We start from the raw sequence: 27,983 nt of genomic DNA, 5'->3' as shown, positions 1-27,983 counted from the left end.
TGTAGATAATATCCGGATCGCTACCCGTCAGCTTTGCGGTGCCTACACAGATCACGCGCGTCGCGTCCAATACGGCTAGAAAGGTCAGCGGAAGTGGGTGTACGACGTGAAGGAACTACGGTACCAAATCCGAATATGAGAAGTCGAAGCTCCGTGGGCAACTCRAGGAAGCGACAGCGTGCCATGACTTTGTAAGTATGTCGAGTACTCTGGAGCAGTAGTCCTCGAGATGGCACTGCTTACGTCCTGCTTATGATCGCTGGTTGAAGTGGTTGTCGTCGATCATGTCAAGCAGTGAAGTTCATATGGAGCTGCTCCAAGTCATTTACATATCAAATAAGGTTCAATCTATTGATGCCACCTACATGTGCCTAGTTTCATTTTTTTCATCCTCACTTTTGGTCCTGCCTCCAGTAGTGAATGGTACTTTTGATAACCTCCCAGCCTGAAGAAGTGCCGACTGCTGAAGTACTGTCGTATGCACGAGTCGTCGGCATCCTTGAACGAGCAACAAGAGTTGAGGTGCTATTCTTGGAGCCAGCCACCACCAGGCTAAAACGGTCGTAAGGGTCCTCCGACATTTCTTACACGTTTCCGATCACGACCACAGCATGGACAATATAACGCTCAGCGCAGGATCGAGCGTGCAGAAGAGCCGGACACGGCGCGGTGCTGGATGAGCACAGTAGCGGCGAGTGGGATGTGCTGTCTTCTGTCATTCCCCCTTCTCTGCTACCTAGTCCCACGTTGCGCATGCGTGTCCCGTCTGGCAGGTAACGGAGGTATTCGACCACAACTTGACAACAATCGCGTGGTCTGACGCGGAGATCTTGACGAGCGCGATCTGTGGCCACTGCGGCACCGAATTATTGACGATATTCCCTCCCGCCTCCCGCCTCCCGCCTCCACTTCCTCGCCGCCAAGTTGGCGGGCAGGGCTCTGACGCCAACGTGGGCTGCGGTGTTTCACGCGCTATTTTCGAGGCACGCTACACATTATTACAATGTTACACGACATAGACTGGCGAGCTGTGGACGGAAGTCAATATTGCTCCAGAGCCAATTGTGTCGGGCCACTGCTGCTGCTGTCCTCCGTGATGGCCAAATGGCGACATGTCAGAGCAATGGTTCTTTCCTCAGCAGAGGTCAAAGAGCAAGCTCACGGTCCGATGAAGCCTCTGCCAGCGTAAGGTGGATGTGCATTACCAGGTAGGTGATGCTTGTGCAGCACCGATTATTATTGTTGGATTGGTTGTTACTGCTGATGGGCACTTCCCGAGGCAAATAATGCATCGGGTACCCTTGCAAACACAGTCTTCTTACGACAGCCATCCGTCCAGTACCTACCTTATGCCCGCTGCAATCTCGCAGGGCTACACATTGAGGGTTCTGCTCGAGGACCCATGTCCATGCAAAAGCGCATGCCTATGAACTGCTGCATTTCCTGCTTTCTTTCATCACAACACCGACCCAGATCTCCTCCACTCCACAGACCCGTCACTGGCTTGCAAGAATCACGAACGCTCGGACGGAAGAGCACTGGTTGAACTTACTGGTTACTGGACCATTGCGCTGCTGCTGTGCAACGTTCAACGTGCTTCTTCAACTCCGCTCCGGCACCGAATTGAAGTCCACCCAGCGCCCACCGCGACTCGCAATCAAAACAACTTCTGTGTTCGCTTCTGGTCTCGCGCCTCGTGGGGAGGTKACTGCTACTGTTCATCCCATCCCATCCTCTGGCGTTTTTGAAACCCGCTTCCAACTCTCTCTCTCTCACACACACACACAAACACATACGCTACTGCCACGTCCCTCTCTACGTGTGCTTCCAATGCCGTGCTGAGACTGCTTCGCCCGTAAAGGCCGTCGATCGCCTCCCATATCGAGACTCCCTCTCTCTCTCCACGGCTCTATCTGCTGCTGCAATCGCTACCATGGCCCTCACTCGCTACATGGATCGATCCACCGTCACTTTCATCACTCTCACTGCCTTCTCTTTTACCACCAGACTGATATCGACGGCCATTGTCACGCGTTTGGCCACAACTTTGACGGCGGCACCGATTTTCCCATTGGCTGTCACTGCCTCTGTCTTTGAGATCTTTGCCCTTTCCACTCTGGTCGCTGCCGTCGGCCTCTTCCTGCGTAGGGCTTCCCGGAATCTCATCCTGGCTGCTTGGATTCCTAGTCTGTTTTTCTGTTTCGTCGGCGCTCTCCTTGCCTTGATCAGTTTTGCCATTACGATCTATTATGCGGAAGAGAAAGTCGAAATTCCAGTGGAGGAGAGCGCGCGCAATCTGGCAGTGGTCGGTTTGGCCATTGCTGTTTTGGGCCTGATACCACAGACCTCACTCTTCGTGGTGATATGGCCTCCCAAGAATCGGCTCAGCGCCTACCCGGTCGAGGCAGAGTCAGAACGTCCATCTTTCGCAGACTCAGAGAAGCTTCGCTCCATCGGTATTCACCTTACTGCTCTTTCTCCAGTTCGAGCAAAGTCGTCAAAGTCTGCTGGCGAGCGAGCCTTGTGTTCACACTGTAACACCATTGATGGAGCGTGCTCAAAATGTCCTGCGAGGTTCGGCCTACAGCCGATGTCTTCCAGAACCAGGTTACTCATGGGCGCCTCGTTAGTCTCGAGTGACTCGCGGAGCATGCACTCCCGATCAGACTCTGTGGCCATTTGCGATCCTTCAAGAAACAACAGCGACTTTCGAGATTGGGACACGTCCGCGGTCGAGGCTCTCGATATACCGTTCAGCCCAAAGACATTCCTCGAACCCATTCCCGGTTCCCGCCCAGCATCACCAGCCAATCCACTGGACGGTCCCTTTGCGAGCGAGGTAGCGGAGCCAGACGAGATTCCCCTACCCGATAGCCCACCACATCCCTCCGCCCTGAAATCCGGAGGATCTATTCGAAACTTTCGACGTCCGAGTGAGAACGAGGAGGCATTTTACCACCCTCTGTTTCGCGCCGAAAGCCCTGCACCTCCTTCCATTTCCGCAGGCACGGTGATTACAGCGTCACCATTCGCAGGGGAAGTCGTTAGTCCGGAACTGGTCGCTCCACGAATACTCCATTCTGCATGTTCAAGTCGACCAGCAAGTCCCGCATTGCTGTCTCCTGGCCTTGCGTCTCCCATGCGAAGTCATGCTGGGAGCATCAGGAGCTTCCGAACGGCACCCAACTCTCCCACCTACCCTCTAACCCCTTTTGAGCCCGTTCATCTTGGATAGATTGACCACGAGCTGATCAGCGGATCTCTAATGAAATTTACGAATTAAATATATGGGCGGACGCTCTGCGGTACAACAGAAACGGTGCTTTGGATGTAAAAGTATGGATACAGCGTAGTGGATGTTATATATGGTATTGCTTAAGAGTGATTAGCATTATAGATATCAAATATCGCAGAGGATTAACAACAAGCTTGCCTTTTGTCTTTGACATTTCACGCGCATTTCAATCTATAAGTACCTGGCACTTGTGTCTAGAATTGGCTTTGACCATGGAATGGGATGGTAGCACGAGCAGTGTGCATGTACATGTGCACGAGTTTGAAAATGACATTCCATTACCTTACCTTCTACTCCAGCTTGACACCTGAACTTGAGCGTCTAATCAATCGTCAAAACACCAACCCATCATTTTTCATATTCTAGTTGATATCAAATAATCCCTTGAGATGCTTCGCAATCAACGTCCATTCGTCCTTCTCAACTTCATCTCTGTAAAACTCCTTCAACGTATCAATGCTCTTTCTCGAAATGTGCGAGTAAAGGGTATCTTTCTCCTCGAGCTGTCGCCCGTATGTAGGCTGGTTCGCGCCTTCAATCTTGATGGCCACACTAGGCTGACCCTTTTTGCAAATGGGTAGTTGCTTGTGATCTCGCTCGATGGATGTAACCCTGCCCAAACTGTGAATCTCCTTAAGGCCAGTTATGGCGTTTTGTTTGACAGCCGCAATAGGCGTGTTAATGCGTAGATTGCCTTCGATGACGTCCACACCAACAACAATTGGGTCCTTCTTGTTGAAAACTGCAACAGGGCGGAGGACGCAGGGGAAGACGGCAAGCATCTTGCTTTCCTCCTTCTTCACAGCTGCAATAGCTGCCATGTGTTTGGTGAAGTCGTCAAAGAGATGGTAGATGATTTCGGCAGTGAAGATCTTCACCCCCATCTGATCGGCAAGTTCGTGCGCTTCCTTGTCGACCTTGACATCGAAACACAACATGACGGCGTACTCCTTGGACTTTTCCAGCATGGTGGAAGCAGTGATGACATCGCGCTTGTGAACAGGGCCAATACTGATGTTTGCGACAGGAATCTTGGAAACCTTCAAGAATTCGAGGAGTGCTTCGAGTGATCCGARAGTCGAGGCCTGAACGGTAACACCACGACCAGACTTGGCAATCCGCGACATGAGATTCTCCAAATCACCCATGACATCCTCCTCAAGCTCCTCAATCTCGTCTTCGTCGTCCTTGTCCTTGACAACAAGCAGACGCGAACCAGCAATAGCATTGTCGAGACCGTTGGCAGCAATCTTCACACCAAGCGCAGCCTTGACAGTCTTGTTGTGCACGTATTGTGACTTGATACGCAATTCCTTCATCTCAGCGGGCGTGAGGAGCGCTCGAATGTCTGTAGTAATGGCACCTTCGGTACCACACAGGACGATGCGATCGCCTTCGTGAAGGATACCGTTGGACAGGACAACATCAATCGTGGTACCGAGACCCTCAATGACCTTGACTTCCAGAACAGTACACTCAACCTCGGACAGGTACATCAGCTGATTCGTCATACGCTCCTGAGTGAGTGTAGTGAGTAGCTTCAACATGTCCGGAATGCCTTCACCGGTGTGCGCAGATGTCGGCACCAGCGAGACGAACTTGGCCATGGATTTGTTCTCGTAGAACAGCTCGGCGTTGAAGCTCTGCTCAGCGAAAGCGAGCTTTGTCTTTTCCAGACGATCCCTGAACTCGTCTTGCACGCTCTTCTTCTGGAGGGCAAGAGAGTCACGGAAGCCGTTGTTCGCGATTTGCTTCCATCCGTAGAGTCGATCGATCTTGTTCAAGGCGACAATGAAGGGCGTCTTTCGATCACGCAGGAGCTTCATTGACTCCAAGGTTTGAGGCTCGAGACCGTGCATGATGTCGACGACGAGGATAGCAATGTTACACAGACCACTTCCACGAGATCGCAAGTTAGAGAAGGACTCGTGTCCCGGCGTATCGATGATGAGCAGGCCAGGAATTTTGAACTCGAAAGCGCCATCCTGGTTGACAATGGCAGTCTTCTTCTGCAAGGCCTCAACGGGGAAGTAGGTGGCACCGATTTGCTGCGTGATGCCGCCCGCCTCTCCTTCCTGAACATTGGTCTGGCGAATCTTGTCAAGAAGCTTCGTCTTACCAGTGTCGACGTGGCCAAGGATACAGCAAATAGGGGATCGCAAATTGTCCTTTGACGCTGCAGCTTTCGCTGCTTCGTGTTCCGCCCGTCGCTTGTCAGCTGCCTGTTGTTTACGAGCTGCTGCTTGTCGCTGGGTGACGGTCATTTCCTCCTCAGACGAGTCGGAATCAGAGCCAGAATCCGAATCGTCCTCTGAGTCGTCGTCGGAGTCCTCTTCTTCGTCCTCGCCTTCTTTCTGCGTTTGCTTGCCATTAGTTGCAGGCTTATCCTCATCTCCAGATTCGGCATCCCAGCTGTCCTTGAGCCCATCATCCTCTTCTTTGGCGGCCATTGCTTCCCAATCTTCCAGCTCGTCCTCCGCCTCCTTGGCGGCCTTCTTCTCAGCCTCCTTTCGCGCCTTCTCGGCTTCTTTTGCAGCCTTCTTCTCGGCAGCCTCCTTCAACTCGAGCTCCTCCATCTTCAGTCTAGCCTCTTCTTCCTCGCGAGCTTGCTGCGCCTTGCGCTCCTCGGCCTCTTTACGAGGGTTCTTCTTTCGCAGATCCTTAATGGTTGGCTTCTTAGGCTCAACATCACCTTCGATACCAGCGACCTTGGCTCCAGACTCCAACATCTGCTGCAGTCGTAGTTTGGCCATGGCTTCGTCTTTTTTCTGCTTCTCCGTTTTGTAAGTGCCCTCACGTTTCTGCTGCTCAACCTTGGCCTTTTCCTTGGCCTTCTTTGCGGCCCTGGCCTCGCTTGCACGCTTCTCCTCTTCCTCATCCCGCTTGCGCTCCTCCTCAGCTCTCGCAGCCAGCTCGGCACGTTCCCGAGCCTCTTCTTCTTGCCGCCGGCGAAGCTCCTCTTGTTGCTTCTGTAGCGCCGCGAGAGCCGGCGTCAGCTTCTTCTTCTTGCCACCAGCAGGCTCGGGTGCAGCCGCCACAGGGGCTGCTTCGACAGGCTTGTCTGCTTCCTGCTTGGGAGCCGCGGGAGCAGTCTTCTTCTTCAAGGCGGCCTGCTCCTTCTTGCGTTGCTTCTCGCGCTCTTTCTTCTCCTTCTCCTTCTCGGCCTTCGTCTTCACTCGACCATCGTCGCCATCACCATCGTCGGCGCCGTCACCCCCCGCATCGGCCTCAGGCGCCTTCTTTCCACCCTGCTTGCCCTTGCCCTTTTTACTCTTTTTGGGATCCTCAAACTCGTCCTCAATAGTGGCCTCCTCGGGTGCTTTGGCAGCTAAATCGACCACAGGCGTAGCGTCGTCGGCTCCATCGGCAGTAGGATCCTCGCCTTCGACGTGATCGTTGTCCACGACCTTGCCCTTTTTCTTGCGCTTGTCCCGGTTCTTCTTCAACATAGCCATGAGACCGCCACCGCCGCCGGTTTCTTCTTCCTCCTCAGCATTGTCGGCTGCCTTGGCCTCCTGCTCAGCCTGGGCTACTGGGTCAACGGTCTCGCCCAAGCCATCATCCCAATCATCTCCGCCTTTCTTTCCCTTTTTTCCCTTGGGCGCCATTTCGAGGGTATTTGTCGTGTGTTTAATAGGCTGTGGTTGAGTGCAATCGACTGTCGTTATGAACAAAAAATGTTCTCGTGGCAGGTGGCAAGTCGTGCAGTCTTAGCTGTTGGTACGAAATGGCGGGTCTGGAAAAAGACAATGATGAAAACGTGCTAGCATAATACTGCAGCGAAGCAGTCGAGGTAAGTCGGGTTGACAGGCTTTCCACTGGCACACCTTGGTGTAATGTAACGGACGAGGAAGGTTACTTGAAATGTGAGGAAATGATGGCATATGTTGCGCGGGATCGGCGGCGGGGTGTGTCTTCGTCTCTTTTGTCTTGGCAAATTATCGGCAAGGAAGGGAAGACATCACTGTGCATAACTGGATAGGGGATCGATCACTCTTTTAACTATGCTGTGTCTTTGCACACGCGATACGGGTGCACAGCGGAGAGAACGATATTTCATGTGCATAAGCCAGCTCATCGTGATGCATACATAACATAGTTCTGCTCAGCGGCGTCCAAAGAGCATCCGTACAGCCTGCTCAGCAGCATCACCACCCTGTGCAGGCTCGGCTGGTTTGTCTGCTACCGGACTTCCATGAGCGAAGAAGAGGATCTTGATCGCAATAGCTAGCCCGGCATGAAGTGCGACTACAATCWCGAGCAGGATACGCGAAGTCTTCGCGTCGGTAGCTGAGACGACTGGGTAGCTAAATAGATGTTAGTACGACTCAAAGATACAACTCAGCGACTACACTTACAGATTTCTAAACAAGAATACTGCCGAAAGCGCAAATCCCACGCCCACAAACGCGTAGTTCAACGCTGTCAAACTGTTAGCATGTTATATCATCTTCCCAGGCTAGCATAACTCACCAGTCAACGGCGACCAGCTCACCAGCGCAACAGGGATCCAAATCAAATTGGCATRTCCATAGAGCGCCCAACACTCCATCAAATTCGCGCTCTCGCTCCCAAACCACTTCAGTATTCCCCACAGAGCAAGCGGTATAATCGCCGTGTATCCATACACCAACCCCGCTGCTCCAGACAATAACCTGAAATCATACGCAAAGTGTGTCTTGCCCGTGAATGCCAAGTATTGTGATATCGTGCCCGTCAAGAAAAGGATGACCACGACTGTGGTAGCGATCCAGAATGGACCATAGAGATCAGGGTTGCCTTCCATTACATCGAGGAAGTTCTGTCTGGGGAATAATGCAGCGCGACAGCGGAGGAGGATCTGATTGGTATCGACATCGAAGAATTGCTGGTAGAAGGCAATGGACCAGAGGAAGCGTTTGGAGGAGGAGGGTTGGCGCGAGGGGTTGTTAAGGAAGGAGGATTGTTGGTCTGGCTGAATCTTTGCGCGGGATGCATTCTGTGAAGTGTCGAATGCTGGTCACGAGTTAGGATGGTATGTCGATCAATTGGGAAGTGCATTGGGCATACTGGAGTTGTGGAATTCGAGGTCGTCCAAGTCGTTCTGACCTAGATCTCCCTGGGAACGTGTCAACATGCGATCTCTCGCGGATCCGGAGAGGGAACTTAGTGTACCTCTGCATCGACGTCGACGACCACATCGTAGTCCTGTCTGTTTGACATTGTCTGGTTGGTGGGGGAGAGAAGTCAAGAGATGAGTGAAGTGTTCAACTTTGGACGCGATGCGAATCATCAAGACGCAGCTGTCGGCGTGCACGGGCCACTCACATGAAGGGAGACGGGAGACAGACCACCGAGAGAGCTTGCTTGCACACCTCATTTTCAACATCGATCCTTTGCATTCTTTACAACGACATTACTTTTACCGCTCATTATCATCGCTTCCAGGCACTTGCCCGTCTATTATCTTCTCTCCCATCTTTCGTCCTTGACACTATTTGTACATTATCGGTACACTCCAAACTACTCATAACGATAGCAAAAAGGTCCCGCAAAGGTGTCCATGAGATCTCCAAAAGTCTGATCTTCAGCAACAAAACCAAATGGAATCTTATCAGTGAGCTGCATCTCTGGGCAGTCTGGCGCAGCGCATCCCAGCGTGGCRGTACCTCTGATGATGTTCTGTCTGTTGTAAATGTCAAGATTCTGCCAAATCGTCCAGATCCTGCAGAAGCTGTTAGTTGAAACATGGCATCAAACGATACAACGGAACTTACTTGTCAACCTGTGCGTGGTGCAAGTAGAAGATTGGGTCTGAAGGCGAAGAGAAGAAATCTCCCATGGAGCCGCCAATCTGCCAATGACCGCCTCCATGCACACCAAACTTGTTCGTTGCGCTTTTGTAGCCCTGCGACAGATCTTGGAAATCCTCCATGTAGATGGAGTTCAGGAGCAACTCAGTAACGTTTTGGTATGTGTTGTACAGCTTGGAGAAGAAAGGGTTAATGTCGCGTGACAGACAGCGAGGGTTGTGCTGGTAGTTTGAGGCAACATTCTGGGTGTTGGGTGAAGCAAGAGGACCAAGATTGACAGTGTAGTCATGGAAAGGACCGGTCTGTACGCAGCCGCCGCCGGTACCTGGAGGGTAGACAATGTCTTGTTGAGCCAACCAGGTGTTTGCTCGGCCGGGAACGAATTTTCCGTTGCTTCCAAGGCTGAAGGCGTCTCCAGAAAATAGACTGCTGTTCTGAGGAGCATCGGCATCCTCTGCCCAATTCCAGTATGGCATCACGCCAGTGTAGGCACAGAGGTCCCTCAGATCTTGCTCCAGGAAATGCGTGAATCCTCTGTGCCAGGCAAAGAAATCGGCAGTGTCATGAATGTGGAGAGTGTAGTTGATGTGAGTGGCGATATACTCATCGAAACGGCTCTTCACTCCAGGGTGTGAGGCTGCTAGATCTGCAGTCATGACCTGCGGCTCCAATTTCTGCAAGCAAATCACAGCGTCCGTAAACGACTTCCTCGTGGCCGCTGGCAAAGTGCGCCATTCTCTTCGCACGTCGGCGTTGTTCCAGGTACACTGGGACTTTGCTCGGGATTGGATATTAGACTGCATCGCCTCGGACGCAATGGCGGAGATGTTTTGGAAGGCATGGCCGTTGCGAATCTCTGCATTGGTGTAGGCGCTGAGACTAGGCGATTGCGCGGCAGCGAGTGTCGAAGCAGCTAACAAGCCACTGAGCGTGGTGAAACGCATTGTTAATGGATGGTGTTGTAGTGCAAACGAGTGTGATTGTTCTTATCGAGGTGATTTGTGGCCAATGGCTTGAAGAAGATGGGGAAACGGAGCTCTGAAGAACAAAACGAAACTGGGAGGAAAGAGAGAAGAACAGTGAATGAAATGGCCCTACCTCAGTTGTCTGATGTATCATACTGCCRCCACTAGCTCGAGTTGAGCTGCGGATTCAATGGAAGGCGAGAATGGCGACTTGAACTCGTGGCGAGCCGCGACGTTTGGATCTTTTGCAGTTCGCTCAATATAGAGCACAGCTGCGTGTCAACGGCAGGGATGTGAAGGCCTTGACACGCTTGACACCAAGCGTTCTATTCACGCTGCCACAAAGGTGGGACCTGGTCGCATGCGGCGATATTTGTCTCCATCCGGTCAGGGATTAAAGAGCCCCTGCCGCAAATCTCGGCGGCGGTCTCAAAGGTGCATTGCACCACGAGGAGAGCCTTGGCCCTTCTTCCATTTCACTCCGCAACGTCGGTTCACGCAGCATGGTGCATTGATTGCATGTCTTGCGTGATAACGAGTGGTGCTCTGTTTGCAATCGACGTTCCGAAGCCTGTTGATCGCTTCTTTGAATCCACCCCTATGCAAGCAAGCAAGGCGCCCGACAGGTGGACACGGCGGGTACAGAGTGATAGGAGTAGCGAATACGGATTCGTCGATGGCAGCACGGCCCGCAACGAACGGCACACATGAAGCAGAAGTGGAGAGACGGGTTGGTTGTCGTCTTTTCTTGCCACTATCAAAACGCTGCTGGACGTGAGGTCGGTCGGAAAGCTCTCTCATCGTTTAAGATTTGTTGAAATCTTGCTTGACGTTTGACGGGCGGCGATTGAATTTGGATTTGCCGCGGTGTGCACGTCACCGGTTCCCTCGAGCTTGAGAAATCCTGACTACTCACTGCAGAACGTGGCTGAGTTGGCCAACGGGTGCAAATACAGGCGTTCATAGAGCCCTCTACCGACATGATATTGGCATTGTAGACGCGTTTTCTTCCTTCACTCGCTCCTCCTCAGCATTCATTACCTTTATCATCACCATGCGCATCTTCTTACTGCCCGTTTCGACGCGGCGGACGCTCATCTACTGCGAGCGCATRCAGACGCAGGTCACCGGAGCCCAACCACCCATCCAGGACCGCATTGTCAACAAAGTCGCGACTACTTGGGCATCATGGGAGAAGCATGAAAAGGGATGGCRGAAGAAGGTGACGGTCTATGGCAACCAGATGTTCAGGCGCATTCCCTACGAGGAGTGGGGCTTGAAGTCCATGCCCACCGCGAACGAGAAGCGCATGCAAGAGGCCAGCAGCGGGCAAGTGAGATACGAATGTTTGTTTCCCGCCGCCTTTGTCAAGGAGGCCAAGGTATCGGAGATTCTGAGCAAGCTCGCCACGGAGCGGCAGGAGCTGCACAGGAAGAGAATGATTGCATGTCTCACTTTCGCGCCCTTTACTATTCCATTCGCCTTGGTGCCAGTGTAAGCATCTCTTGTTCGGTTTCAGGATGTCGTTTGCACGCGAGTGGCGCTCAACATGCTGATGAACCTCCAGCATACCCAATCTGCCATTCTTCTACCTCATGTTCCGCGCCTACTCCCATTACAAGGCACTCTACGGGTCCAAGATGTTACAGCATCTCACGACTAACAAGCTGATCAAAGCCACTGCATCGCCTCAGTTGGATGAGAGATATGCCGCAGGCCTGCTTCACAGGACGCTTGGCGAGGCCAAGGCAGCCAAGCCTACCCAAGAAGAGATTGAATACATTGCCCGTGACGTGGAAATCCAGACCGATGGGGGCAAGACGGAGGTCAGGCTTCTCGAGTCGTGGAATGGAGCATTGATAGCAGAGGGGTTCGAGCTCCCGGAGATGGAAATTGAGATTGAAAGAGCGGCGTGGCAAGTGGAGCAAGCCATCGAGAAGACCAAGGCCGAAGCCATTGAAGGCAATGGCAAGGATGTCGACGCGTCGACAACCAATTCGAGTACGAGTGCGGAATCCAAGGACGAGAWGAGATGATGATAGCTGTTGCCAGCGCAGCGTGCTTCACGCACCAGCTCCTTAGGGCATATCGACGGCACTTCTGACGTGCTGCACAATACGCCTCATTGATGTTTCCAAGACGCCACGTTGAGAAAATTTCCGGGTGAACGAAGTTGGTTGATCTTGCACTTGAAAGCTGGATACGTAGAAACTCACTGGGAGCACTGCACACTTCCCTTTCGCGACCGCAGTGTCCGATTCGCTCTACTTGGCGAATTGAACTTTGCAATCAGCGGTCTCACCAGACACGCCGGGCTCGTAACACGAGAACAAGATAGAATTCGCCACCACAGCACGCGGACCTCTCACTCAACTCAAACCAGCGTCAGGTGACTGCTTCGTCTGTCGAACGTCGGGACGACTCGACCTCGCCTGCGTCTGGTTGACGTTGTCGCTCTCGGTCTGTCGTCACAGTGGGTTGACGATAGTAACACACTCTCTCAGTCCGGGGATCCATCAAACGTACTCCAACATTCTCTCGCAGGACGGAAAAACCTGGCAGAACCTTGATTGTAGGTCTGCTTCTTCTGGACAAGATGTCTCGCGCCAGAACGAGACTACACTGGATCCTGCGGTTGACCTCGAGAGTTGAGCCGCGCGAACCTCAGCTTTGAGCAACATCGTCTACTAGAAGGTATTCGGACTGTGTTGGGAGCTTTCTCATAGGACTATCGTTTTATACGGAACAGAGATACCCCCGGAGTGATACATGCTCACTAGATCCATGATACCTAGCCCAACTGGTGTCGAAATGAATATACTTCCAGGAGAAGCTGGGGCTGTGAGGCGCTTCGTGATCATCCCTTTCTAGCGGTAGAACAGAGCTCGCTCTACCTGTCGCGCATTCGAGGTTTTGGTAGCCAAAGACTGGCCCCTTACATTGACCCCGGCTTGCACAGGTAATGTGCTAGGGTTAGGGTTAGGGTAGTGCCATCTGTTGTTACGACAGCGGTATAGCTTTCGTGCTTTTCAGATCATGAGACAGGAATGTATGGGATATGATGTACTCTTTACAGTGTCAAAGATGGGRTTTTTACCCATGGTTCGCAGATTTCACACTTTTTTCAGAACAGAGGGGACCTGAAGTTCCTCCCCTGCAAGACCGATTTCTTTCACTTCACTTGCACCACTTTAGTTCTACTTCAAGACATATTGTCCCCTCCTGGCGTCCCAGCCTTCCCTCATACCTTGACACACATCCCACCCACTGATCGGGGAAAGAGGCAGCCCACACGGAGTCACATCGTGCGAACTAGGTACCTAAACTCCGTGAGTCAATCGGGCTGACGTGCTTCACGGTCATAACAAGATTTCCTCTCCACACCATCTACTTTATAGTAAGGCTCAGAGGCTCTATCCGCACGCTTATGACAGATGCCAACGACCAGGAGGGGGACGGAAGCGTCGTACCTCACAAAAACGTGCAGTCGAGCGTGCCAAGCCGAACACCCCTCCCCGCTCCAACTCATCCAATCCATCGTGTCAGCGCGGTGTTTGTAGTCACTCCTAGTTGCCACAAGTATCCGGGTAAGTCCACATTCACTAACCAAGCCGCACGCCATCTGCGTATAATTGGTGGGTCCAGACAACAGCTTTAACCTCGGTGGTAGTAGGGCACCTCTTGTTCCCTCTTACGCCTCAAGACAACGCTCCGATACCACGTCCAAACTCTTGAAGCAATACTTCACTTTTTTAGAAATCCATCATTTGTTGTCACCCCCTGCAAACCCATCACATCATCTACCATGCCAGGTCGACTCCAAGACCGCATCGCTCTCATCACAGGCGCTTCAAGCGGAATCGGCAGAGCAACAGCTTTCGCCTACGCAGCAGAAGGAGCCAAACTCGTCTGCGCGGACCTCAACGAAGGCACATGGCGAGAAACCGCACCAAACGATGAAAGCAATGGCCCAACTCACCAACGCATCAAAGACTCCGGCGGTTCAGCAATCTATGTCCACTGCGACGTCACGGATCCATCTTCCGTTGAAGCAGCCGTAGCGGCAGCCGTGAAAGAATATGGCCGACTAGATGTAATGATCAACAACGCAGGTTTCGCTCTGGAAGCTCGCGCGCCGGCGCCAGTCTGGGAGACAGATATCGATATTTTCAAGAAGACCCAGTCGGTAAATGTCAATGGCGTCTTCTATGGAATCAAATATGCGAGCGCACAGATGATCAAGCAGGATCCTTTACCGAATGGCGATCGAGGTTGGATCCTCAATGCCGCTTCCATCTTTGGACTCGTTGGCGTGGAGACTTCATCGGCGTATTGCACTTCCAAAGGCGCCGTAGCGAATTTGACGAGAGCTGCTGCGATAGATTGTGCGCCGCATAGAATCCATGTCAATGCTGTCAATCCTGGCTACGTAGCAACGTGAGTCTCTCGCTTCTGTGCTGTTTCGTTAAAGAGCGTGGTAATGACGATCGATCTTGGTATTGACCGATTGATCTAGGCATATGACGGACGGCATCTTTGCGGAAGCCGCAGTAAAGGAGGGCGTCGCTGCCATGCATCCATTCAGAGGCATTGGACGGCCAGAAGATATTGCAAAAGTCTATGTTTTCTTAGCCTCCGACGATGCGTCTTGGATCTCAGGTGTAAGTGCATCCAAACAATGCGGCAAGGACAGCAGACTGACAGAGATGAAAGGTAAACCTCCCTGTTGATGGAGGCTATACGGCAAGATAGTAGCATCAAGGCGAACAAACACATTCTTTTGAATACAAGCAGTCTGCGCCCAATTCCATTGCCATTACTGCGTGATYCAAAGCGCCGAGCAGTCCCAGTATGCAGCCCAAAATCAATAGCTATTTCGTCATTAAACAGAACATTTTTTACAAGCGAAGCCGTTTATCCCTCCTGTTCATTCCCATGCGCCGCTAAATACGACGTCATTGCCTTCACATAGTCGCCAGCTCGAAATCAATCTGCGCATCCAGGAATGCTCGCTTCTCGCCCACTAACTGACACTGAAGTTTCGCTTCCGCCAGAGCCTTCAACTGCTTCTTCGTAACGGAATCGAGATCGACCTCACCCAGACACTCTCGAATCGCTGCAGTTATGGCCTCGTTAGACACGCCTTGTGTTTGGAAGCCAGAAAGCTGGTTTGTGCTTCCCGGTCGGCTTGGGCCGCTGTACCCGCCGAGTGGCGAACGATTGCGTTGTTGCATGGCTGGCGATTGTAAACCGCCCATCAGGTTGTCCTGAGATTGGTTCATTTGGTAAGGCGWCTGTTGTCCGCTGTAGTGGTCGCTCATACCACCCATGGACATCAGACGTTGGTGTTGCTCACCCTGCTGGGCGTGATCTGTGTAGCGGGACATCCGCGAGTACGATGATTGCCGGTTGTTGTTGAACGCGTTGTATGGTCCGGGCGACTGTGGAGGGCGGAATGACTGGTGCTGGGGGAAGCCAGTCAGAATGGTAGACGCTGGGGGCGCCGATGAGTACACCGAACGAATGTCGTCCATCTCGTAGCCGCCATCTTGGTACATGGATTCCTTCTCCTGCACGACACCGCGGCGTCCTGGGAGACTATTGGCCGTAGCGTAATCGTCCCAGCGTTGAAGGGGAATACTACGGGGATCAAAACCCTCATCGTCGACCGCAATGAGCTTCTTGTCGCCCTTCTCGCCAATAACGACTCTTGTGTTACCCCAGGAGAAATCATCCTGCTTCCAGAAGGAATAGACTGGGAGAATAAAGGACCAGATTGGATATGCCAGAATGTAGATGACCATCCAGCCGATGTGCTGCCACTGCCGCTTAACGAGGAAAATTATAGCCTGCAAACCATATACGGCCGCAATCATGATGATCGAGATGAGCGGGAATTGACCGCCATTGGCCACGCTCACCACGAGGTAGACAAGATAGCAGAAGGTGGCCGGAAGGATGATGGTACCGAACAGATCGATGAGCACCACAAAGCGCATACTGAAGCAACAGAAGCCGCAGAGATCGACCGTCAGCATCTCTGCCAAGTTGTGAATGGTAGAATTGATCCATCGACGTCTTTGGGACAGCAGCACACTCCATTGCGCAGGCGCTTCCGTGAGTGCATAGGCATCCGGTAGGAACTTGTAAGTCATTGCCGGGAAATGCTTCAGCATGAGGGTTGTGAGGTAACGATCTTCACCCAGCGATAGCAGGTTCTTCTTGTGCAACGTGTCGATGTTATTGTCCGCGTACTCGTCGACGATCTTGTCCGATATGATCAACGGTCGACCTTTATCAGCAGTCCTTAACCGATACATGCAGAAACTGTTCAACGTCAGTAAGAGTTGGGAGAGTAGGTGAGACTTTAACATACCATCCCGGCAAGCAAGTCACGCTGCCGAACAAACTCTCGAAAGCCTTTGCCAGATGATGGGAAATGTAGTATTCGTACACTTGGATCATCGTCGTCCAACTGCGCTCTTCGTTCTCCAGGGACGTCTCACCGCATATGCCGGCAATCTTTGCGTCGTTGGCGCAGGCAGCAACCAGTCTGTTCAGCGAATCCTCTTTGACTTTCGTGTCTGCGTCAACCATGAAGAGGTATTCGTACAGCTCCGGATCCACACCGATGATGTTGTTGATCTGGTGGAACATCTCMAGCTCCAGTGGGTTCATCGCAGAGCGGTGGTGAACGCGGTTGAGGAAGCTCATTAGCAAAATCTGCGAGTCTCGTTTGCCGCGATTGCCTGGCTTCGATTTGTTTTGCTCAGATTCCTTGCCGACCTTGACCACGACGAGATAGGGGACAACATTCCCCTCGTATTCATAAAGACCAGAGTACACTTTGCCGTAGTTGAGCTGCTCGCCGCCGAGACCGAGGGACCGGAATGGTAGGGCCGGTGGATCAATTTTCGGGTCGACACCAAGGACATCGAGTACGATCTTYGGCGTGGGACGGTCATTGCCCCCTCCAACAATCATACCGTCACATATAACGCAAATGAGTTTCCTATCAAGCAATTGGTTAGCGATGTCTTGGATTGATAGGAACCAAGGCAGCTTGAGAACTTCCGAATGCCCTTCATGCCTTCCGTCCTTCATTGTCTTACCTCTTGTTGTCGTAAGCGAGTGCAGTAAGCGAATCAAGCCCCTTTCGGAGTGAGTCCTCGCCCTCGGTGTATGCTGGAACCTGACAGATGACAAACTTGTCCTGTTGGGTCGGCTTCTTCTTGCCGCCGAGCTGTAAGGCGGCCAAGAACTTGATCAAAATCACAGCGCAAAGAATGATAGTGAATGCGAGGAGGATGTAGTTGTTGACCTGGCATCGGGGAGTGTCTCGAAAATCCGGGGATCCGACGAAGAACCTGTTTCTCAAACAATTCAAGCCATTTGTCCGAGTGGTGAGGTTCAAACTGCTTTCCCATTTGTTGCTGATGTCCATGCCCGGGTTAGCTTGTACGAGCTCCTCGAGATCGTCTGGAAAGAAGCTGTAGGCCGCTAGGTTGTTCTGGGTCTTTTTGGTGTAGAAGTAGTCGGTCAAATCGAAGATCTCGTTGTTGACGATGAACCACATATGGCTATTGTCCTGGCCGTCTTTCTTTATGTCCGATCGTTTGTAGACCAGCTTGCCTTTGTAAAACTCATCCATCTTTGGCAGGAACTTGTCATTGTACCAGTTAATGCTGTACAAGGCGGAGGCTCGTGTGGTCTGCAACTTAGGTCCCGAAGTGTGCAGCGCGTTTGTGAGGGGCAAGGTGTTGTTGTTCAACAGCGTGATTGTGTCGCCGATGCCGAACCCAGGACATGCTATGGTAAGGGGAGGTAGAATGTATGGCGTTACGTCTGATCCTGCGAATTCTAACATGTTCTCCGCCGAAACAGGAGAGCTGACGATGTCGGAGTGGTCCAGCTTATAGAAGTCCGTGAGATCGTACACTTTTCCCATGTGCGAGACATAGTAATCATTGGTGCCTTGGTGGAATCCAACCTGCTTAGTATTCCAGACCTAAAAGACGATTAGCGATGCGGGACCGACGAGCCACGGTTGTGCATTTACCTTGTTCCGATTTGGGCAGAGAAGATTTCCGAATCCCACAATGTAGAAGACGACAGTACCGTTGAGGATCGCGATGAGTATCATTAGTGCCAGCTTTTCGCGCCATGCCATTCGCACGTCGTGGCGCTTCATGCGGCCGATCCACTTCATAAGTGGCGAGGGAACCCACCAAGTCAAAGCCCAAACAAGCACAATCCAAGCGCGTCTGCCAGGAGTGACCTGTTGCACGATGAGATCCTTGCCATCGGCCATTTCACCGTCAATCTCGCCTTCAAAGCCAATGTAGTTGCGTTTGTCATCTCCCTTGAATCCGAGACCGTAGTCTCCTCCTGTGCTTCGAACCGTGTGGGCCAGTGTGGGTGCAATAGAMCGAACTCCGAGACGGCTAGGTGCTGCTTGGCTTGGCTGCCGGCTTTGCGCCACATTATCTGCGTAGAAGCCAGGATCGATGCCTCCAGGTGCCTGAGCTGGAAAGCCGCCTTCAGCGCCAAGCATGCCCCCCATCATGCTGGGTGACATTGCGTCCACGGACTTCATGTCCAGCATGCTTTCGGCCTCCCAATACGCGGCCTCTCGCATCCAAATGCGTTCATGGCCAAGCACGACCTCGCCGTTGCTCCAACCACGCTCGAGGATCCAGCTCTCCACCCCGTCCTTGCCATCGAGGCAGCCGAGACGGCGATAGCGTTGCACAAATTCTTCAACATCAAAGTCTGCGGTAAAGTCAAGTTGCCTGCTCCTGTAGTTGGCCCATTCCGGCAATCTCCACGCACGAATCTGGCTGGAAACCGAGCCGGCTGACCAAGGCAGGTTTTGAGACGATTGGTTTGCGAAATTGGCGGGCGACTCTTCGTTGGGATGTAAGCAGAGTTGGAACCATACCCTGCAGGAGCCCATCACGTTGGCCAGATTAATCCTCCCGGTCTTTCCAAGATCAATGCCTTGGCCGTCAATTGGGTAGAGAATCTGTCGCAGGAAGCTTCCGTCTTCGCTTTCAATACCAACTTTCTCCAAGACCCTTTGCCTTTGATCATGCGCCATCTCACGTTCCTGTAATTGAGCGCTTCCGGTAATATCGAGATCTGCTCCGCTTGTTTGCACGGAGTCCTTCATCTCCCTGATGACCGAGGATCCCGCTGGTATTATGGGAATACCATCTTCCTTCATTTCAGCATTGATGCCATTGCTGTCGTCAAAGACTGTCTTCAAGCACACCGCCTTGCCTAGTGCCTGAGCAGGCACATCGATTACGGTGATGCTAACGCTATCGCCGTCCTCGAGGCTACCGAGAGGTGTGCCGACGCCATTGTCACTCCCATTGCTAGATCCGATGGCCCTACCAGTGCGGATTTCGGTGCGAACGGTCTCGTTGGCGTGCGCGATGACCCAATCTACCAAGGCTTCGTACATGCCAGCGATCAGCACTTCGCGCTCCTCGGTGGCGCATTTCCTCACGAGGACCTCTGCATCGAGATCTATGAGCCCTGCGACTTCCTCGCATGTTTCCTCTAGCTCTTCTTGGTCGATGAGAAAGCCAAGTGAGTCTCCTAGGCGCAGTAAAGCGGCGACTACACTGAGCAAGCTTCGCAAGGCTTGACCTTTGATGCCAATAGCTTTCAGCGACGCACGGAAGTCCTCGGCGGCAGCGGCGTCGTCGGCAGTTGGAAGGTAGGCGGGCGGATCGTACGTGCCGGACTTGCGGAGCAGTACATACTCATGCGGTTGTTTGAGGCCCAAATACTCACGCTCCTGCTCTCCTTGTGCAGTTAGGAGGTAATAGAATACGTCAAATGCTCGGTATCCACGCTCGGCGGGAACATTAAGCAAGCCGTTTTGTGTATCAATCCCCCCAGTGGTCAGAGCGAGGCTGGCTCCTGTAATTTCCCCTGTGAGGGCGAGTGTGAAGATGCCTGCAAGGCCGGAATAGCGCGGCAAAGATGGATTGAAAGGCGTAGCGCAATGCAGAAATGGCTTCAAGGCATTGATCGCAGTGTAGAAGGTGGCTGGCACAGAAAGTGGCAATGCAGAGACAAAGGGTGCGAAGAGCGATGGTGCGGACTGGTGCATCGATCTGTGGGGATGGATTAGCGGAATGTTGTGTTTACGATGAGACGGCATAGCGCTCACCCAAGTATGATACAGCCATCTTCTGCGCGGCGGCGAGCATGGTCCCATGTGCGGCGGGCCAACTCCGAATCGACTGTACCTCCAAAGCGGCCGTCAGGACCATTGCTAGAAGCCGTCACCCAGGTATTGACCACTAGACTCGTGCTCGACTCCAGTTCATATGCTTGGCCTGATGCGTAGGAGCTGTGCAGGGCGTTGAGCAGGGTTGTGGTAGAGACCTGCGTGGACTGGGTGGAACGCTGCGTGTTGCTCTGATATGGCACCGCCGACGATGCCGCCGAATAGGTCGACATGCGGTTTGCCATGATGGGCAGTAGAGATGCTAACAGAGCCCTCTCRGGGCGCGGCCAAGTGTTGTAAGCTCAATTCGATGGATGTTTGGAGTTGCTGGTGGCAATGGACGTTGATGCCGTTTCGTTGGTAGGTCGACCTGACCGGGCTGGACTGGCCTAGATGGGGAAGCTGCGAAGGGACGCGTTCTTGAACGAGCGTGTGTGAAGAATGGAAGTATGTGGGCAACGTAGCGAGTGTCTGGCGGCAACGAAATCACACGACAACGATGATGGTGAAGCCGAATGGGTCTTCGTAGACACGACTGGAGGTCAGCACTTTTCGCCTCGTCGCACCCAAACCCCGGGTCAAGCTTCCAGGATTAATAGGGTACACTAGGGGGTCAAATGGTGCTGATCGCGCACGAGTCACCTCGTCCACTCACGAAACGAACGCGACAACAGACAGATTTGACATGTCCAATGCCGTTTACTTCAATCTTTTGGTATATATATATATATTATATACACGACGAACATTCTACTCTCATCTCCCTCAATAAAGAGGAGGGTTTAGGTAGAAAATGCAGAAGAGTCTTTGCAATGTTGCTCCCGTGTCTTTGCCACCCTCGACCAATAATGTGTTGAGGAACACGGCTGGAAGAGCTATTTCAGGAAAATGTTGTGAACATGCCCGGGCGCCATGCCACAAAAGACGAGCTGCTGGAGAGCTGTTTGTTATGCGCATCGACACTAATTGAACACGCGTCCCTGCTGCTCGTATGCCTCCCTACTCAGATGGTGGCAACTCACAACGGAGAGTGTACATATTTTGTCCGTAATCAAACAGCAATGTTCACGACCGTGGGCGTTGGTAGATCTAACTAGGTGAACCCCACGAAAGGCCGAACCATGGTTTTTGCCTCCTGCATGCATCTCATATCCGTTGTTTCACCCAAACTTGTGGCTGGCTGTGCTCGTGGATGCAGAGCAGCACGGTGTGTAGATGTTGTTGGTGTGGAAGATGAGAAGTATCCGTCGACAGTCCTTTCGTGGTGCTCAATGTCATGACTAGAAAATAGAAATTGGGATCAATCGAAGCTAGATCGCCGAATTCCTTTTTTAGAAGCTCGGCGTCAGCCCGGCCTGTTGAGAAGGGCGCCCTCCTCGAACACCACCACGGCACTGCGCTGTTTTGACTGTCACGTCGTTCTGGGTTGAGTTCATCATCAATCACGCTCGTTGTTTGGTTCTTCTTCTTCATTTCCTACCATTCGTATTGGTTAACGGGTCGTTCTTGCCGCCAAACTCCCAAACAGCCGGAGCCAGAGCAATATCCTTTATACACTCGCTACATCTACATTGCCACCCCGCCTCGCGAGGCCTTTACATACGAGCTGCAGTCATCGAAGCAGTCTCGCCCAGTTAGGGCCGTAACATCGTGAAGATGTCTGCACCAACAACGCAGCAGAACCTGGCGGCCATACCAGCTCACTCCATGAGCGATACAAACATCACCAGTCACATTGCATCGCGATACCACAGTCATCAACCGGTCTCCAGCATCTCCTCTCAGGCATATGTGACCGTGAATACATATACAAGCTCTGCCAAAGGACCCAATGGCCACAAGGAGGGGAGCGCTATGGGCGCGGCGGAGGAGCTTGCGAGCAGAATGTGGACGCGACTGGGCAGCCGGCAGGAGAATCAAGCTGCGCTCTTCTTGTAAGTTCACCGTGGCATCGAACGGTACACTCTGGCAGTCTTGGTCGATTCGAAGCTTGCTCCCAGCTTCGTGAACCTCAAGAGCAGCGTGCTAATCCGTCCGTAGGGGAGAGTCTGGCGCTGGAAAGTCGACAATCAGATCACATCTCTTGTCGTCCCTCTTGGCCTATTCGTCGACGCCTCTTTCTAAGAAACTGTCCTTTGCCTCGTTCGTATTCGACACTCTGACCACCACCAAGTCTGTCACCACACCAACCGCTTCCAAGGCGGGTCTGTTCTTCGAGCTACAATACGACACCTCTTCGACATTACACCCGACCCTCATCGGTGGCAAGGTCCTTGACCACAGGCTAGAGCGGAGCCGTGTGGCCACCGTTCCCGCGGGAGAGCGCAACTTTCACGTTCTATACTACCTGCTCGCGGGCACATCCGATGCCGAAAAGAACCACTTGGGTCTCGATACGGGCATCGCAGCGGGAGTTGGCAACAGATCTTCCATGGGATCGCAGAAGAGATGGCGCTACCTTGGACACCCGTCGCAGATGAAGGTCGGCATAAACGATGCCGAGGGCTTCCAGCACTTCAAGACCGCCCTGCGTAAGCTGGAGTTTCCCAGAGATGAGATTGCACACATGTGCGAAATGCTGGCGGCTATCCTCCACATTGGACAGCTGGAGTTCATGAGCTCACAGTCAACTACACCCGCACCGGACGAAAGCGGTGGGTACGGCCACGAAGGCGGCGAGGAAATTACGGTCGTCAAGAACAAGGAGGTTCTCACTATCATCGCTGCATTCTTGGGAGTCGGCGACAGAGTGCTAGAGCAGTCCCTGGGATATCGGACCAAGATCCTTCATCGCGAGCGCGTGACTGTAATGCTTGACCCCAAAGGAGCTCGTGAGAATGCAGACGAGCTCGCGCGTACACTGTACAGCTTGTTGGTTGCACTTATTATGGAGAAGATCAACCAGAGAGTTTGTGCTGTGGAGGACTCAATTGCGAACACGATTTCGATTGTGGACTTCCCCGGCTTTGCGCAGACATCTTCCACGGGAAGCGTTCTGGACCATCTTCTGGCAAACGCTGCCAATGAATCGCTCTACAACTTCTGCCTCCAAAGCTTCTTCGAGAGGAAGGCGGAGCTCCTTGAGACGGAAGAGGTGCAGGTTCCCGCGACCAGCTACTTCGACAATAGCGACGCGCTCAAGGGTCTCCTCAAGCCCGGAAACGGACTGTTGTGCATTCTGGACGATCAGATGAAGCGTGGAAAGACCGATGTTCAGCTTGCCGACTCGCTGCGAAGACGATTCGCGGGCAAGAATCCCGCCATTGAAGTGTCGAGTGCAACCGTAAATCTCCCAGGTACTAATTTTGCCACCCCTAACACCCAGCAAAGTTTCACTGTGAAGCACTTTGCCGGTGAAGTGGAGTATCCCGTGGACGGTCTGCTTGAAGAGAATGGAGAGGTCATATCTGGAGACTTGATGAATCTCGTAAACTCATCTTCCAGCTCGTTCGTTTCCGAGTTGTTCGGACAAGAAGCACTCAACAAGGTTCTTCATCCCAACGATCGCAATGCCGTCCAGCAAGCATCTGTCGCATCGAAGCCATCTCGTATGCCCAGTATGGCTCGCCGAAAAGGCGGGAAGCTCGGTAGGACCGCGTCTAAAGCAAACGCGCTCGACGAGGACAGAAGCAGCGAGGAAGGAGGCCCCAGAAGTACCTCACGTCTAAACAAACCCAGCGACTCTCAGCAAGGCGCTGCTGCACAGTTCTTGTCCTCCCTTGACAATATCAACAAGTCGCTCACGGCACCAAACACCAACGCCTACTTCTTCTTTTGTCTGAAGCCCAACGACAGACGAATTGCAAACCAGTTCGATAGCAAGTGCGTGCGGCAACAGGTTCAGACACTTGGGATCGCCGAGATCAGCCAGCGACTGAAGAATGCAGACTTCAGCATCTTCATGCCATTTGGCGAGTTCCTGGGAACAGCCGAGGGCGAGGTATCAGTCGTTGGCAGTGAGCGAGAAAAGGCAGAGATGATTTTGGACGAAAAGAGCTGGCCAGGCRATGAAGCTCGGGTTGGAAGCACTGGTGTCTTCCTGAGTGAGCGATGCTGGCGTCAAATATCGAACATTGGCGACACAACTGAACTGCCTATTCCGTATTCGGACGAGACGCCATACAACAACTCCGGACGGCTAACTCCAATGGACGCTAAACGAGGATTCGGTGACTCCAAAGTGAATTTGCTGCAACCGACACCTGGGTCTGGCGTTTACGGCGATGATAAAGCCGCCGGGTATTTTGGCAGCAGGGATTTCGATTCGAAAAGCGACGCTGGGGTGTCTGCCTATAACAATGGCGACATGTTCCGCAATCTGGAGACCCGCGATCAGCTGGCTGAAAAGGGCAAGGATGTCGCCGCTGTGGAGATTCCTGACCGGCCGACATCTGCATCACGTATACGCTGGCTTATCATGGTCTACTTTTGCACCTGGTGGATTCCAGACTGGACTATCAGAATATTTGGACGCATGCCCAGAAAGGATATCCGCATGGCATGGAGAGAAAAGGTGGCCATCAACTTCCTCATCTGGCTCTCCTGTGCGTTTGTCATCTTTTTCATGATTGGGTTCCCACGTCTCATCTGTCCAACTCAGCACGTATTCAGCAGTGAGGAACTCACCGCATACGATGGCAAGGATTCTGATGCATACGTTGCCATTCGAGGCGTTGTGTTTGACCTCGGTGCCTACATTCCTCAGCACTACCCGCGGATCATCCCCGATAAATCTCTGGAGAAGTACGCAGGGACAGACGCGACCAACCTCTTCCCTGTCCAGGTCTCGGCCATGTGTCAGGGCAAGAGCTCGGAGGATCCAATAGATCCGGCTGTCCAGCTCAACTACCGGAACTACAACTACACTGGTCAAAATCTGGTTAGCACCACCGACACAAACGCTCAGTACCACGACTTCCGCTGGGCCACGAACGACTCCCGACCTGCGTGGTTCATCGAGCAGATGATCATGCTGGAGGGCCAATACTTCAAGGGCAGAGTCGGCTACTCTCCCACCTACCTCAAGACATTGGCCAAGAACTCGAAGAACATTGGGTACATTAACAACCGTGTGTACGACTTCACCGACTACCTRGCAGGTGGAAGAGCGCCGGCATACCCACCAGGCAAAGACCGACCAGACACCCTTCCAGACTCCAATTTCATGGACAACAATGTTGTCGAGCTGTTCCAGCAGCGCTCTGGTCAAGATCTGACCAAATACTGGGATGCCCTGTCTATAGACCCCGGCCTCAAGTCGCGCATGATGACTTGCATGGACAACCTCTTCTATGTTGGCCAGTTGGACACGCGTAACAGCCCCAAGTGCCAGTTCGCCAAGTACATCCTTTTGGCTGTGACCATTGTTCTGGTAGCCGTAATCTGCTTCAAATTCCTTGCGGCTCTCCAATTCGGAAAGAAGACTGTCCCCGAGAACCTCGACAAGTTCATCATTTGCACCATCCCAGCATATACGGAAGATGAAGACTCTCTGCGACGTGCCATCGACTCCGCCGCTCGTACTAGATATGATGATAAGCGCAAACTGTTATTCATCATTTGCGATGGTATGATTATCGGGCAAGGCAACGATCGACCAACACCTCGCATCGTCCTGGACATTCTGGGAGTTCCCGAGACAGTTGACCCGGAGCCTCTGAGCTTTGAATCCCTTGGTGATGGTCAGAAGCAACACAACATGGGCAAAGTATACTCTGGGCTGTACGAAGTGCAAGGCCACATYGTGCCCTTCATCGTGGTCGTTAAGGTTGGAAAGCCATCTGAGGTTTCAAGGTATGTTGGACTGCATCGCCATCTGAATTGCCAAAACTGACACATCATAGACCCGGCAATCGTGGCAAGCGTGACTCTCAAATGATATTGATGCGTTTCCTGAACCGTGTTCACTACAACCTGGCCATGACGCCCCTGGAGCTGGAGCTCCATCATCAAATCCGGAACGTGATAGGAGTCAATCCTACCTTTTACGAGTTCCTGCTGCAAATTGATGCCGACACCGTTATAGCACAGGACTCTTGCACTCGCTTCGTATCCGCCATGATGAACGACACCAAAATCATTGCAGTTTGTGGCGAGACCGCGCTCAGCAATGCCAAATCGTCGTTTATCACGATGGTACAGGTGTACGAATACTACATCTCGCACAACCTGACCAAGGCCTTTGAGTCGCTCTTTGGATCTGTGACCTGTTTGCCGGGTTGCTTTACTATGTACCGCATTCGGGCCGCAGAGACTGGAAAGCCACTTTTCGTGTCCAGGGAAATTGTCAACGACTATTCGGAGACCCGCGTCGACACACTACACATGAAGAACTTGCTGCACCTTGGAGAGGACAGATTCTTGACCACCCTGCTGATGAAGTACCACTCCAAGTACAAGACCAAGTACATTATGCGCGCCCACGCCTGGACTATTGCTCCGGATAGCTGGGCCGTGTTCATGTCGCAGCGTCGCCGATGGATAAACAGTACGGTGCACAACCTGATCGAAGTCATTCCACTCCAACAACTCTGCGGTTTCTGCTGTTTCAGCATGAGATTCGTGGTGTTTATCGACCTGCTGTCGACAGTCGTGCAGCCCGTGATTGTTGCATACATCATCTACCTCATCGTCACTGTGGCCACCAATCCTAGTACGTCGGCGACCACGGCGTTCATCCTCATTGCTGCGATCTACGGGCTCCAAGCCATCATCTTCATCGTGCGTCGCAAGTGGGAGATGGTGGGCTGGATGATTATCTACATTCTCGCCACACCCATCTTCTCATTCTTCCTACCGCTGATTGCATTCTGGAACATGGACGACTTCTCCTGGGGAAACACTCGTATGGTGACGGGTGAAAAGGGAAAACAAGTCTTGGTCAGCGACGAAGGCAAATTCGATCCCGATAGCATCCCCAAGAAGAAGTGGGAGGAATACCAGGCAGAGCTGTGGGACGCTCAATCCCATCGCGACGACGCTCGCTCGGAGATTTCCGGCATCAGCTACGGCACCAAGGTCCACGCGGCCGCGTCGGAGTATGGCTACCAGCAAAGCCAGCACATGAGCTCTCTGAACGTACCCGGCATGCCATATCACGGCTCCCACATGTCCATGGCGGCTTCGGACCATGGCATGATGCAGCAGCGCAACTTCTCTGGCAGCGATCTCGACATGTCAGACATGCCGAGCGACGACGCCATCTTGGCCGAAATCCGCGAGATATTGAGGACGGCGGACTTGATGACTGTCACGAAGAAGAGTATCAAGGCGGAGCTTGAACGGAGATTCGGTCTGCCAATGGACGCCAAAAGGCAGTATATTGGCAGCGCCACGGAGGCTATCCTTAGCGGCGCACTCTAGGTCAATGAATGACTTGTTGACGAAATATTGGAATTTGGGGCATTACTTGGGGATACTTCTAGCGCTTTGAATTGAGGGAGTAAGGGAAATGGCGCAGAGTAAACTAACTGTATTGATAGCCTTATTCAAAAGTTACYTCCCTCACCCACATTGATTGATGTCATTGTCAGTCTGAAGTTGATGTTGAAGTGACGATGGGATACGGAAAGAAGAGGGACAAAAGGACACATATGTAGTACTTGCCTTTCATGCCCCGTGATCTTATTGTCTGATGTTCCTTACATTGATCTAATGACCTTCGTTCCCATACACACTGCAAACCT

The 27,983-nt window shown here is 52.6% G+C and overlaps 8 protein-coding genes; 4 read left to right on the top strand and 4 right to left on the bottom strand.

Annotated features, from left to right (window-relative positions):
• Positions 1-1,933: 1,933 nt before the first annotated feature.
• On the top strand, positions 1,934-3,235 carry RCC_04950 (uncharacterized protein; the record flags this gene model as incomplete). The annotated part of the gene is made up of 1 exon (XM_023770226.1): positions 1,934-3,235. The coding sequence occupies one exon, from the start codon at positions 1,934-1,936 to the stop codon at positions 3,233-3,235; it is 1,302 nt and encodes a 433-aa protein (XP_023625994.1).
• Positions 3,236-3,657: 422 nt separating this feature from the next.
• RCC_04949 (related to mitochondrial translation initiation factor IF-2, putative) lies at positions 3,658-6,903 on the bottom strand (the record flags this gene model as incomplete). Its single annotated transcript, XM_023770225.1, has 1 exon — positions 3,658-6,903. One exon carries the CDS (start codon positions 6,901-6,903, stop codon positions 3,658-3,660), a length of 3,246 nt encoding a protein of 1,081 aa, XP_023625993.1.
• A 497-nt stretch (positions 6,904-7,400) lies between these two features.
• Positions 7,401-8,497, bottom strand: RCC_04948 (probable YIP5 Protein that interacts with Rab GTPases involved in vesicle-mediated transport; the record flags this gene model as incomplete). XM_023770224.1 has 5 exons in its annotated part: positions 7,401-7,602; positions 7,654-7,717; positions 7,769-8,290; positions 8,345-8,393; positions 8,450-8,497. The coding sequence occupies 5 exons, from the start codon at positions 8,495-8,497 to the stop codon at positions 7,401-7,403; spliced, it is 885 nt and encodes a 294-aa protein (XP_023625992.1).
• Positions 8,498-8,797: 300 nt separating this feature from the next.
• On the bottom strand, positions 8,798-10,031 carry RCC_04947 (related to tyrosinase; the record flags this gene model as incomplete). XM_023770223.1 has 2 exons in its annotated part: positions 8,798-8,999; positions 9,052-10,031. The coding sequence occupies 2 exons, from the start codon at positions 10,029-10,031 to the stop codon at positions 8,798-8,800; spliced, it is 1,182 nt and encodes a 393-aa protein (XP_023625991.1).
• Positions 10,032-11,106: 1,075 nt separating this feature from the next.
• Positions 11,107-12,088, top strand: RCC_04946 (uncharacterized protein; the record flags this gene model as incomplete). XM_023770222.1 has 2 exons in its annotated part: positions 11,107-11,546; positions 11,620-12,088. The coding sequence occupies 2 exons, from the start codon at positions 11,107-11,109 to the stop codon at positions 12,086-12,088; spliced, it is 909 nt and encodes a 302-aa protein (XP_023625990.1).
• Positions 12,089-13,857: 1,769 nt separating this feature from the next.
• RCC_04945 (related to dehydrogenases with different specificities (related to short-chain alcohol dehydrogenases)) lies at positions 13,858-14,804 on the top strand (the record flags this gene model as incomplete). XM_023770221.1 has 3 exons in its annotated part: positions 13,858-14,489; positions 14,569-14,713; positions 14,766-14,804. The coding sequence occupies 3 exons, from the start codon at positions 13,858-13,860 to the stop codon at positions 14,802-14,804; spliced, it is 816 nt and encodes a 271-aa protein (XP_023625989.1).
• A 212-nt stretch (positions 14,805-15,016) lies between these two features.
• On the bottom strand, positions 15,017-20,543 carry RCC_04944 (probable chitin synthase/hyaluronan synthase (glycosyltransferases); the record flags this gene model as incomplete). XM_023770220.1 has 5 exons in its annotated part: positions 15,017-16,379; positions 16,429-17,064; positions 17,165-18,060; positions 18,112-20,182; positions 20,239-20,543. The coding sequence occupies 5 exons, from the start codon at positions 20,541-20,543 to the stop codon at positions 15,017-15,019; spliced, it is 5,271 nt and encodes a 1,756-aa protein (XP_023625988.1).
• A 1,411-nt stretch (positions 20,544-21,954) lies between these two features.
• Positions 21,955-27,660, top strand: RCC_04943 (probable chitin synthase ChsE; the record flags this gene model as incomplete). XM_023770219.1 has 3 exons in its annotated part: positions 21,955-22,232; positions 22,339-26,091; positions 26,142-27,660. 3 exons carry the CDS (start codon positions 21,955-21,957, stop codon positions 27,658-27,660), a joined length of 5,550 nt encoding a protein of 1,849 aa, XP_023625987.1.
• Between the last annotated feature and the right edge of the window lie 323 nt (positions 27,661-27,983).

The sequence above is a fragment of the Ramularia collo-cygni genome (genome assembly GCF_900074925.1).
Source record: "Ramularia collo-cygni strain URUG2 genome assembly, contig: RCC_scaffold06, whole genome shotgun sequence".
Taxonomy (NCBI): Eukaryota; Fungi; Ascomycota; class Dothideomycetes; order Mycosphaerellales; family Mycosphaerellaceae; genus Ramularia; species Ramularia collo-cygni.
Note: the sequence above shows the minus strand (reverse complement) of the source record. Positions and strands in the feature narration are given on the sequence as shown.